This window comes from Phycomyces blakesleeanus (assembly GCF_001638985.1).
Source record: "Phycomyces blakesleeanus NRRL 1555(-) unplaced genomic scaffold PHYBLscaffold_27, whole genome shotgun sequence".
NCBI lineage: Eukaryota > Fungi > Mucoromycota > Mucoromycetes > Mucorales > Phycomycetaceae > Phycomyces > Phycomyces blakesleeanus.
In genome coordinates, this window is record NW_017265160.1 from 388,595 (window position 1) to 401,002 (window position 12,408).

Genomic DNA, 12,408 nt, shown 5'->3' on the forward strand with positions numbered 1-12,408 from the left:
ATACACAAAAAAAGCCACCCAAAACAAGTACTTGTTAATAATACAAAAAAATACAAAAAAAAAGAGGGTTCTGGACAGAGCTTCGAAATTGGAAGGGTAGTGGAACCACTGATGAGGCTGCAGTGTCTTCTTTTTTTTTTTTCCTTAATTTAAAACGAAATTTCTCTTTTTTGTTTTTAGCTGTCCTACCCTTTTTCCTTTCTCTTCCTTTCTTTCGTATTTTTTCAAGTTTTATCTATTAGAAGACGGTCTACAAAAGAAGTAGACTTTTTTTTTCTTTCTATCTTATATCCACTTTAGATATCTTTAGTCTTCCTTATCGATTGCTATATTGATATCTTTGGAGACCATAGAAGAAAAAAAAGGATATAGATATATATATATACATACATACACACATAGAATATATAATTATGAACCCTTTTGTACCAACAGGGGTAGACTACCCGCCACACATCGATATCGAACCCGAATCATCCCAACATGATATTTATACATCCTATGAAGGCCAACAATACTTTACGTCCCTCACGCCACAAAACTTTCAGCCAGTCCAAACCGCACCTACCCATATACTTCCTCATCCGCAGCTCCAATTACATATGCCTTCTCAAAACATTCAACCACAACCTCCCAATATGCCACCTTTTGTACCCGATTTTGGGTCGCAGATTAACCCCAATATCGGCACTAATACACCTTTAACTTACGACTATCACGATCCTTACACAATCGAAGACCAAGTAAACGTTCCTTTATCCTTGTCCACCTATCACAATCAACCGACCGAGTCTTCGGTTAACCAGCCCCTCAAGGCCGAGACTGAATTTAATCCGATCATGGGGATTGATATGTACCCGCCCTCAGACTATAATCAAACGCTTGACACTCAAGTCTGGGTATCTAACCAAGCGCTTACAGATATTCAACCTTCTTTCTCTACTTCTACTCCTATTACTTCTTTCGGAAGCAATTTTCCAAACGCGATAACATTCTCCAATGATGAGCGGTAAGTTTTTCTGTATTTTTATATCATTATCATTATCACTATCACTATATATTATTATATATATAAACGAGTAAATAAAGGAGAGAAGAAAAAAAGAACAATCCAATGTCAAAGTACCACAGACACAGACATATAGACACACGCATGCTTGTGTGAGCGTGTGAGCGTGTGAGTGTATAAGTAGATGTATGTACGTATGTACACATAAATATATATATATATATATATACATATATACATCTATATCTATATATATACATTTAGATATACAAACACCAAAATAAGAATTGTATAATTAAGCACGATTTATTAATATATATATTTTCGAAACACGAGTAGCTAATAAGCCGTGCTATATTCTGTAGAAATTTTGAGCTTGTCGTTATTCAACAGCCTTTGCGAGCTCGTATGTGTGGTTTTGGTGACAAGGACCGTCGACCGATTTCTCCACCGCCTATTCTGCAACTTTCAATCAGAACAAAAGATGGTCAAGAGATTAATCCTGAGTAAGCATAAAGTTTATATTGCCGTTACAAGCATCATTAGTTTTTTTTTTTAAAAAAAAAAGAAAATACATAAAATAAGAAGCACGAAATATTTATAGTCAAACATGCTCAGCTAAAATATTCCTCGCGTCACTTTCCTTTTTCTATTATTTTAGAAACGTCAATGTCTCTTTCTTTGTCGTTTTGTGCGATAGTTGGTTAGAAGATGGCAAGACTGAAGCAAATCTTGTATATCACTCACTTGCAGTATCTCAGATCGATAACCTCACAGGTGAAATATCACAAACTGTCAAGATACGCAACATGGTCGGGTCTTCTGTAGCTTCGGCAACAAAACTTTATGACGCTCAGGGAAATCTAGGTATCTATTTTGTTTTTCACGACATAAGTTTCAGAAGCGAAGGTCGGTTTCGACTCGGATTTTCCTTTATCGACATTGGCACGTAAGTAGCTTAGCACAATTTCTTTTTTCGTTTTTCTTTCTTTTTAAGGACAAGTATTAGTATGGGTGAGTTTTAATGGGGTTCTCATTTGACGTTTCATTTGGTATTCAATTTGTATTTATTTATTTATTAATATTTTATAGATCAATATTTTCTGAAAATTCTGTTCGCGACAGCCAACAGGTCTCCATTCAGCCAAAGCCTGCCCTAAAGAAAGTATTTACAAACCCATTCACTGTCTATACAGCAAAACAGTTTCCGGGTGTAGCTCGTGAGTGTTACTACTACTTTTGCTTAGCTGATAAACTAATACTTGTTGATTTATACGTAGAGTCAACTTTATTATCACAATGCTTTGCTAGACAAGGCGTCAAAATTCCTATTCGTAAAGACACAAAACCAAAGCAAAAATCATCAGAAAGGAATCAAGAATATCAATACAATATCAAGTCAGAGGAAAATGAAGAATGGTGAAATAGAAGGAAAGAAGGGAAAAGAGAGGAAAATCATTAACAAATTCAAAAAAAAGTGTATTTATTATCTTTATGATTTATTAGTACTTTTATTATTAACATTATTACGACAAATTTTGGTATCTTGCGCATTTTAACTATCAAAAAATATTTCTATTTCTATATGTATTATTATTATTATTATTATTATTATTACTAGGCTACAAAGCTTGATTGAATCAACCTTGTAATGTAAACTTAAACCTTCAATTCTTTATGTAACAAAAAAAAACATTTTTTGTGATTTATAACGCTTACCCGATGCTGGGAGACGTAATATATATAGCATACAGCACATGTACTGTCTGTGCCTATTCTATAACTCACATTCTACTTTGTGGGCAAAAAACTTGGTTTTCGGCTTAATCAATAACTCTTATAAGCAGTATATTATGTTCTTTTATTATTATTATTGTGTAATTTTGCTTTAGTGAAAGCGTATATTTTATAACCCTGTTTTGGAAATTGCATAAAGTACCATAAATTGACTTGTCACCATCAAGTTATTCACATACAATAAACTTTGTTTTGTGTGCTGTGCGACGCATCGGATGGTTAACCGAGGGAGACAGAAGGATTTGGAAGGTTTGCAGTTCTATCAAGATTACTACATCGTCTTTTTTGTAGTGGACCTGGATTTTAAATAATTTATATTTTAATGTGTAATCTAAAATATGATCTTATTAACCTCGATCAATTAATCCTAAAATGAAGATATGTAATCTAGCTGGGTTTAAGGATCATAATAGCCAAATAGCCAAAAACAAATATATAAAACAAGAAAAAAAAGGAAAAGAGTTAGGAAAATTATGTATGAATATGGTATTTGTGTGTGTGTGTGTGTATTTGTCATTGTTCAACACTGATTATATTCAGAAGCGTTAAAGTCATCAAATTCATGACTAATAAAATGTGAGCATGGTACCAAATAGAAGTATACCCAAGCTTCTCTTTTCTTCTTCTTTGCTCTCTTTAAGAACGTCAAAATTGTACTCTTTAGTCAAGTATTATTAAGAAAGGAAAATTCAGGGCTTCGTGTCAAACTCATGGTGAATTATGGCAAATATACACTTATCATTCTATATTTATAGCTTCTCATTATCATTTTTCAGTTCACAATAAACATTCTGAACAACCCCGTTTTTGTACGACAGAAAAAATATGGTGGCTGTGGTTATTTTCATGACACACCTTCCCAACACTCCGATGGTCTTTCCAGATATTGTTTGAATAAACAAGTGATACATCTCTTATGACATAACCACAATAATAACATCTATTGTAGCCCAGGATAAAAGCACTCGACCACCAATGCAATTTACATGTGTCCTCATTTTCTTCAATTTGTTTAAGCCACACTATTGTGGCGCAAGCTACAATAGAACAATATTATCTTTTCAACAGAAAAGAAGAGTAAAACATAAGAGAGCTTTAATCATTAAAAGATGAAAGAAAAAAAAGGAAGAATTTTTTTTATATATAATTCCTTGTTGTATTCCAACCTTCTTCACCACTAATATCGAATGAATAGCCTACGTACTCTTTCTTTTTCTTAAACAATACATGCTCCTCCATGATCGTTGGGTATACCTTTAAATCTTTGGAGACTTTGCACTCGATCATTCTAGTGGTGGGCTCCGAAATATAAGTTGCACAATAGAATAAATCTCTGCTCTTTATTGACTGTTTTACGAGAATAATATATATTAGATTTTTCTAAATGGTTTAACCTATAATACTCTGCCCTATAACATAACACACATATATATATCAGCACATTAACTATACTCTTTAAAACGCAAAGGTACAAGTAAACATGCCTAAAACAAAAGAAAAAGAGAGCCTACTGTGGTTTGTGTAACATTTGTATATAACAGGTAATAGTTATAGTACTTGATTTCTCCAAAAAGTATGTATCCGGAATTTTTTTTTCTGTAGTAAGAACCTTTATTTTATAATGCATCATATATATTGACAGCAGCCTTTCAAAACGCAGGAGTCCAAGTGAACGCACTCAAACTGAAAAGAAGAATTATGTAATAGTAATAATGTGTAAAAATGAAAAACAAAATGACCACTACCAAGACGTAAAATATGTGTATAGAGAGGATATTAGGTCAGAAAACTTTCTCATTTTGAATCAATGATATACAATAAAACACATTTATAACACATTAGTAAGCCTATCTTTGGGATTAAACTTGATATATAAAAATATAAAAATATATAGATATATAGATATAAATAAATGCTGGTGGTGGAGTTCAGAGTTGTATTTTCCGTATTATGCATAAACCATGAACGCTTGTTTTTTGTCGGCGACAACTAAAGAATAAACTCTCTCCATTATACACTTCTCTAAAATCAAAGTATTGGATCTCGTCACCACTAGATCAATAGTGCAAGTTCATGGTCAATAATGACTTCTCTAATCCTCTTGGTAATTTCATAAAAAAAAGCAAAAACAAAAACAAGAGATGCAGTCGACATCATTGGCATTATTCGGTGCTAACAACATATATATATATGTGTGTGTGTGCTTACATTGCACATCTCCATGCTGAAATCGCAAATTACTCAAGAATCTTGTGTAATTGAAACGTTTCTTGAATCATGAAACAAGAGATCTGAATCTGCTGAGCAAATTAATGCTGTAAAGAAAAAAAGTTTTTTCTTACACAGATCTTAAGCGTGAAAGCTGTTGATTATATATTTAGCTGTTTTCGCGAAACATTGGATTTTTTTTGGTGAGATTCCTTGATTTACGACTTCAAAGAGTATCTAATTCTTATAGAATTTGGTGAGTTTTGCTTGTTTGTTTAAATGATAGAAAGTGTTCAAGGAGCGGAGTTCCTATAATTACAGTCTATTTCCTGAGTTCCTTGGAGGAATAAATGGTAGAAAGCATTGTAACCTTGGCTTTACAGCTCCATTTCAAAAAAAAAGTCATGATATAAAATTTAGATTGTAGTTTTACTAACGTACTTTGTATATAGTTCATCTGTGCTGGGTTTAAGAAGTTCTTTATCAATATAATAAGCATTTAAACATGTAAAAACTGAAGATTATAAGGTAAGAACAAAGGACTGGCAAGAGTAGACTACATTATTTAAAAAAGTCAAGAAAAAAAGTATAATGGGCATAATCAGATCTATAAATTTTGCTACGAAGCCCTTTTTGTGCTACTTTTAGTGTCAGTATTGAGTATTTTAGAAGATATAAAAGCTGTAGTATGTATAAAGCTAGAAAATGAAGAGCTATATACAAATCCTATGCGCCCTGTATTTTACATATTAAGAGGCTGTATTACTTATGTAAAGGAGTTATTTAACGTATTTATAGTTTTTATACTTAAACTTTGAATGTCATTAGTTTTTTTTTGGATTAAGCAAAAGAAAAATCAGATAGAAAAGAACTTTGCTGAAGACGAATGAACGGAGACTTTTCTCTCTTAAAAAAGCGAACATATTAATGTTAAAAAACTTGTACTGGATCTTGGATTAGTGCAGCCATAACTACACAGTCTTGTTTTTTTAGTAGCAGACTAACGTGCACTTAATCTGCAGAATATCTCTTGTCTTCTTCCGTTCTTTCCCAAGCCAAAAAGAACATGTCTAAGTTTTGGGGTGGCGGCCATACAACGGTTTCAAGGGCGATAGAGAGAAGACTGGGTATCACCCTAAGTAGATTCGATCACGGACATTAAGCATTGTTGGTTTTTGCACCTGGATAAAGATTGTATATCTTATTATCTTATTCATAAACATACATATATGACTTTCATATAAAAGCATTTATCTTAAAAGGCTGTGGAAATTTACTATAGGATATTTTCTTCTTCAGAATGGTATAGGTTTTTGAATTTTCTTAAATTTTCCAAGTTCACCGTCTTGACAAGCAGGGCACAGACTGGAAGCCTTGAACTCATCAACCAAGTATACCTAGAAGCCTCTCTTTTCTGGAATTATATGCATTCAGATACCTCTGATGGAGTCATGATAGTTACTTTGTCCGGCCAACCAATTGTCAAGTATCAGTACAGCATAATTTCCGAACCTTCTTCTACTATTGTTGGCCAAGCGTTTGTCTCCATGGGCTTTCATCACCTTGGAATTAATATCCATAACCCTTCTTTATACCACTTCTTTATCCAAGTAGAGAATAACGGAATCATTCAAAATAAAACATTTTAGAATACGCTTATATACCGTCATATAATATGGTATATAGCCCTTTTGTAATGGAAAGAAATTCTTCGGGGATGCCTTTAATATTCCTTGACGAGATAGCCTGCTTGATCTTGTTTATCCTCTTTATTATTAGTTTCTGCGGCTGTCGCAATATTTTTCTTGCTTTCCTTATTCTTATTCATACTACTCCCCGTCGTCTTGATCCTTTACATATTTTTCAAGAGCAAGTTGAAAAATATTCGAATTTTATTTCCATATTGAAGCTTGATCCCATGTAAATAAGTGGTAAGGATCTTTGCTGTTTAGTAAGAAGCTATTTGATGAGCATATTTCATGTCGGCTGGCTCATACGAACAGCACTAAAATTACTGGACTTGATAGTTGGGTATTAGATACCTGTAAGCTGTTGATTTTGTCGAAGTCTTCATTAATAAGATCCTATAAAGGAAATTCAGGTTCGTTTCGCAGCTTATAGAGGAATATATACCTTAAAAAGGTGAATTTATGCGATACTAGGGTGTGGGCGTTGGCTACAGGTTTTATAAGTTACGGAACATATTGCAGCTTCAGTTCTATACCAGTGATTGAACTTTTAAAGGGAGTTCTAGGAAAGAATGAAAGAAAGACAAGTTGATACATTTTTATTTTTCATGCTAGCTTTAATTATTGCCTTTTATATGACATTGTTATATTATAATTTCATCAAATAATCTTCTGTTGAATCTACCTTGTTTCTTTTGTGAATAAGCTTTTCAGTTTGAACACACCAAGTGTACGCTTAATCTTACCGTGCTTTTTTTTCTCTCTCTCTCTTGGGTATGTGTTTACACTAGTCTCATTTATTTTTAAAAAATTGACTTCTCGTTCGTCTTAAATCAAATTCTTTTCTGCCTGGATTTTTTTCTTCATCCAAAAAAAAAACTAACATCGCCTGGATTTTAAGTGGAAACACTGTAATCAAAAGCAATAATACACTTACTATAAGTTTTTTTTTTGCTTCAAGACAAGGATTACAAAAAAGAAATAATAAAAACTTCTCCATGACGTTGTATAATAAAGGTTACAAGGCTTAGCTACCGCACCCTGTGGTTTATAATTTCTGATCAGCACGTTTTGCTTTATGGGGATTCTATATGTGTAAGTGTGTGTATATACTAAAACTTATTAAAAGAAAAAGTCATTTGTGGCTGTGGCCTTTGTCTTTAATTACAAATTAACCGCATCAAATGTTCCCATAGAAACTATTTTTCTTTAAAATAACAATAATAATAATCGAACATCATCAAGATATTGTAGGGACTACACTGTGTTCATTCTACAAACCGGGAATTACATTAAAAAATTAAAAGCAATAATAACATAAAGTACTAAATACCATCAAGCTTTTAATACTTTCAAATATTAACAAAGAGAAGTTAGAACAAAAAAATTGCTTTCTGTACAAACGATTTTTCTATTTTGCTATATATATATATAATTGACCAATTTCAATAGCTATAATATTTTTACTTATCCATTTAATAAATACACCAAGTCGTACTAAAGCAAAATTTCCCCCTTGTTAAATTTTTGTTCACTCTCTTTATAAAAGAAAACAGGGAGGAAGTGTGGATGTAGATGTGAGAAAAGTAGAAATTGCATAATCATGTATTTCAAACACCACTCCTCTTTTTTCTTACCAAATACACACACATACACACACACATTTGAATTTTACTACATAGGAATTTAACTAAAGGTGTCAGTCAAAAGAAAAGAATACCTCTTATATTCTCGTATATATGTCTAAATGTGTGTGTATTACTAAATAGACTACAGCGGTTTCCATGACAACTACATCCGTTGGCAAGAGTTGATTTTACACACTAAACAACCCGTTGCCATAGAGATCCGAGTTTCTTCATTACTTACCCACAAAAGGAAACTGTATTGAATCACCGAATATAACCAGCATTCCCCTACTCCACTCAGTTCTACCTTACTCAACTCTACTCTACTCTACCTTACTCTACTCTACTCCACTCAACTCCACTCAACTCATTTTGTTGTATTCCTTTGCTCCTCCTTTTAAAATTGGCTTGAATCGGGTATTGCCTCAGGAGACATATGTATCTTGCACACCCTGTCATAATATTCGTTGAGAAACAAGCAACAGGCCAAGAATAAGAAGGTTTGGTGATGATCTTTTTCCGGAATCACAGTGGAACATGTGCACCTCTATTTTTTTTCAATATGATGTACTAATGATGGTTGGTTCTCCGCTAGTTTGGACAGCGAGCCCACGTTCTCGCACTTTGTTCAAACCTCTTCTTTATTTTCTTTCTTTCTTTCCTTGTTATCCCTCACCCTCTTACCCCACTTGTGGCCCCTATTTCTCCCTTATTAGTCGTATTCTTTATCTAGATTCTCATTTGATTATTTTCCACTATTACTTGATTTGCCTGTCTTCCTTTATTTATTCTTTAAAAATATATATACATACATATACACATACATACTCCATTGAGTGATTGTGCATGTCTTCAAAAGGTCCTAAAGAAAAGTCATCGAGCCAAAAGTTTTGGAAAAAATTTGGCTTGGGCAAGAGTAGCAAGCCATCACACCCTTCTCCAGGCAAGCTAATTTATACAGACACACATATATCTTTAGCGTATAGACATAAAGACATGTAAACTTGACAATTCATTGCTCATTTCATTAGGTCCGTCAATAGCTCCTGAACCAATACACGATGATCATTACGACGATGACAGATCGATCAAAAGCAAACGCTTGAGGTAATTACTCTTTTTCTTTACTTCTTTGTTTTGCTGCTATTTCTATTTGTTTGTAGTACCTTGTAGTCTCAACTGGAATGTTTACCTTAATATTACTTTATTATTATTTTATTTTTATTTTTTTTAAAAAAAAGTGGATTATTGCCCACAAAGCGTCAGAGCATGAGTTCATTAAAGCGACGTCAGTCCTCGAGCTATCCAGCCATTCTGGATGTACACCCAATGCCCGTACCGTCGTTTCCGCCAACAGAGCTAACTATAGCAAACCAGGGTAGTCCATCACATGGGGACTTGCCTAAACTCCAAGAAGTATCTCCAAAACACGTGGGGCGACTATCTGCAACCCCAACTACCTTTCCGGTCGAGCTAACAAAAAGTCTTTCAGCCGAGCCGAGCCCTGGGATCTCACAGAAACCAGAACCTATTCAGACTACGGTTGTCATGCCGACCACACCTGGACCTACATCTATATCTCCTGTGACAGGTAAGAAAGTGTAGTAATAGAAGAAGTGGAATAAGTAATATTTTAAGAAATATATTAATAATCTTATTTTAATTTAATTTTTTTAATTTTATTTATTAATGAATCAACATCTTTTATTTTTTATTTTTTTATATTAAATTATATTACATTGTATTATATTATACTATTGTTTATTTTATTTTTCATTGCAGATCAAGAATCACCAAAACCACTAGAAAAGTCAGAAGAAAAACCGGTCTCGATTATCCCCGAACCCACTGTGGCAAGGTTGCGAGAAAAAACCCGTCCTCGATATAATTCTAACCCCACCAGACCTGGTATTCCTGTGCCTACAAGTCTCACTACTGGTAGTAGACTAGCAACACTCGGAAACAGTACGACCACAAATACAGTAAAAAAGAACTCCCCGAAATCAGACGACGAACAATCGCAGCAACAGCAACAACGTCCAAAAATCCAACCAACAACTTCAAATGATCGTGTACCTCGTCCTGCAGCCAACAAAAGCACACAATCCCAGCCCTCGGCATCCACCAGTGGCGCCACTTTAGGGTCAGTTAGCTTAGCTACCACACCTACCACACCGACACAGAGCTTAATACCATCTTCGCCAGTGCCAGCACCAACACCAACACCAGTACCAGTACCAGCACAAATACCACCAGCATCAACCAGCATTGGGACAACAAAATTGAGAAAGCCAACCCAGATTACTGTCCCACTAGCCAAAATTACACCACCGCTACGCAGTAGCCGAGCATCAACTCCAGCTAAATCTTTGGATGGAGGCTCGGCTAGAAATAGTAAAGTTCCGGCTGAATCAGAAGACAAACCTCCTAAAGAGCCAGACGTGCTGCCACCACAGACGACCGTACCAGGAGAAGACGAACTAACCATTAGCCAGTTGCAGGAGGACCTAAAAAAGGAGCGCTCGGTGGTACGAGTCCTGCAGGGACAGAAAGAGGGTAAGTCAAAATTGGGTTAATTTTTTATTTTATTTTCTGAAAATGACGTTTACAGAATCTAATTATACACATCTTTAAAAATGGAAATAAAAATAACATGTCATATAATCTTGCAGCTATTTCCAAAGATCTTGATTATTTCAGTATGACAGTTGATGAGCTTATGGAAGAGAAAGAGATGTTCCTACAGCAGTACGAAGAAGAAAAAGTAAATATTTTCTCATACACATGTACATGCAAATGCAAATGCACATACTTATATTTATATAATATTGAAATTAATATTATCTTATTTTAGCTTAAAAATCAAGCGAAAGAAGCTGATTTGGCCATGTTGCTTGAAAAGTTAAAAGTCGTTACAGATAACGCAAGGTGTGATTTCATAGCCTAGACAAAATAAGACTGCTTGCTTTACTCACTCTGTATGCTGTTTTAGAGACAAGACCTATGAAGCTGATCAGTCAAGGCAAGACCTAGAGGTAAATAGTGAATAATTAATAATATATACTGTATATGTTATAGATTTCTAAACACGCATGCACGCATGTATGCGTGCATGCATGTATACATATTTACCTATTTTATCTAATGGATTAATGAATATCTGTAGTATTACCAGAGAATAGCCGAAGAAGAAAAGTCTGAATTATACAATGCCCTTTCTCTCAAAGATCAAGCATATGATCGCCTCAAGGTAAATTCAAACTTAAATAGATAGAGAAGTATATGCGCTTGTACGTATAGTTAGATACTTTATGTTTAAACAATTTGATATAGTCTGAATATAGCCACGCACAAGAACAAATCCTAGCACTCAAATCGACAATGGAACAACTGATCAAGGCCCAGGCGGCCAGGCCAGATGTCATGTCAACCGACACTGCAAGGTAAAATTTATTTTATTTATACATATATATATATGTATGTATGTGTGTATTATAATTTGAAGATCATGCCTAATAATGACTCCAATAAAAATAAAAAATAAAAGGTCCTCTGCACCATGGATATACACACCCAGTGCTTCACCCCATATTCAACACGCCCATGTAGACTATCCTACTGATATTTATGAGTCTCACTCTAGTAGTATGGGCAAGGAAGGATTGTCCGCAGGATTTTTTATTCCTCACAAAAAGACTACATCACAGGATATTCACCCTATTTCGAGCTGTGATTCTGTAAAGAGCCACTCGGGCGTGTACAGCACCACACACTCGTCTAATACTACTGAATCACACGATATTGAGACTGCTGAACCCAGGAAACCGTTACTGGATAACAACCTGGATGATCAGTTGATGGTATTGACGAAAGAAAAGGAAAAGGCAAGTGTGTTATATTTTTCTTTTTTAAAAAAAGAACAACTGAATCTGTTTTATTCTTCTTTCGTTATTTCTCTGTGAGTGTGTGTACTAATACCTTCTTTTTGTACTAGCTTCAGTCAGACTATAGCAAAATTCCATTAACTGGAGGAGGACCAATGTCTCGCAGAAGAAAGGAAGAATTGGAAGAGATGTTG

At 34.3% G+C, this 12,408-nt stretch overlaps 3 protein-coding genes across 3 annotated transcripts; 2 read left to right on the forward strand and 1 right to left on the reverse strand.

Annotated features, from left to right (window-relative positions):
- Nucleotides 1–413: 413 nt before the first annotated feature.
- Nucleotides 414–2,432, forward strand: PHYBLDRAFT_150993 (hypothetical protein; the record flags this gene model as incomplete). Its single annotated transcript, XM_018432588.1, has 5 exons — nucleotides 414–1,009; nucleotides 1,375–1,515; nucleotides 1,671–1,958; nucleotides 2,102–2,229; nucleotides 2,290–2,432. The coding sequence occupies 5 exons, from the start codon at nucleotides 414–416 to the stop codon at nucleotides 2,430–2,432; spliced, it is 1,296 nt and encodes a 431-aa protein (XP_018285947.1).
- Nucleotides 2,433–3,326: 894 nt separating this feature from the next.
- Nucleotides 3,327–4,093, reverse strand: PHYBLDRAFT_68277 (hypothetical protein; the record flags this gene model as incomplete). The annotated part of the gene is made up of 3 exons (XM_018441922.1): nucleotides 3,327–3,464; nucleotides 3,662–3,843; nucleotides 3,973–4,093. The coding sequence occupies 3 exons, from the start codon at nucleotides 4,091–4,093 to the stop codon at nucleotides 3,327–3,329; spliced, it is 441 nt and encodes a 146-aa protein (XP_018285948.1).
- A 1,649-nt stretch (nucleotides 4,094–5,742) lies between these two features.
- Nucleotides 5,743–7,915, forward strand: PHYBLDRAFT_173819 (hypothetical protein; the record flags this gene model as incomplete). The annotated part of the gene is made up of 8 exons (XM_018437112.1): nucleotides 5,743–5,784; nucleotides 6,352–6,624; nucleotides 6,664–6,692; nucleotides 6,794–6,934; nucleotides 6,967–7,058; nucleotides 7,177–7,196; nucleotides 7,720–7,797; nucleotides 7,832–7,915. The coding sequence occupies 8 exons, from the start codon at nucleotides 5,743–5,745 to the stop codon at nucleotides 7,913–7,915; spliced, it is 759 nt and encodes a 252-aa protein (XP_018285949.1).
- Between the last annotated feature and the right edge of the window lie 4,493 nt (nucleotides 7,916–12,408).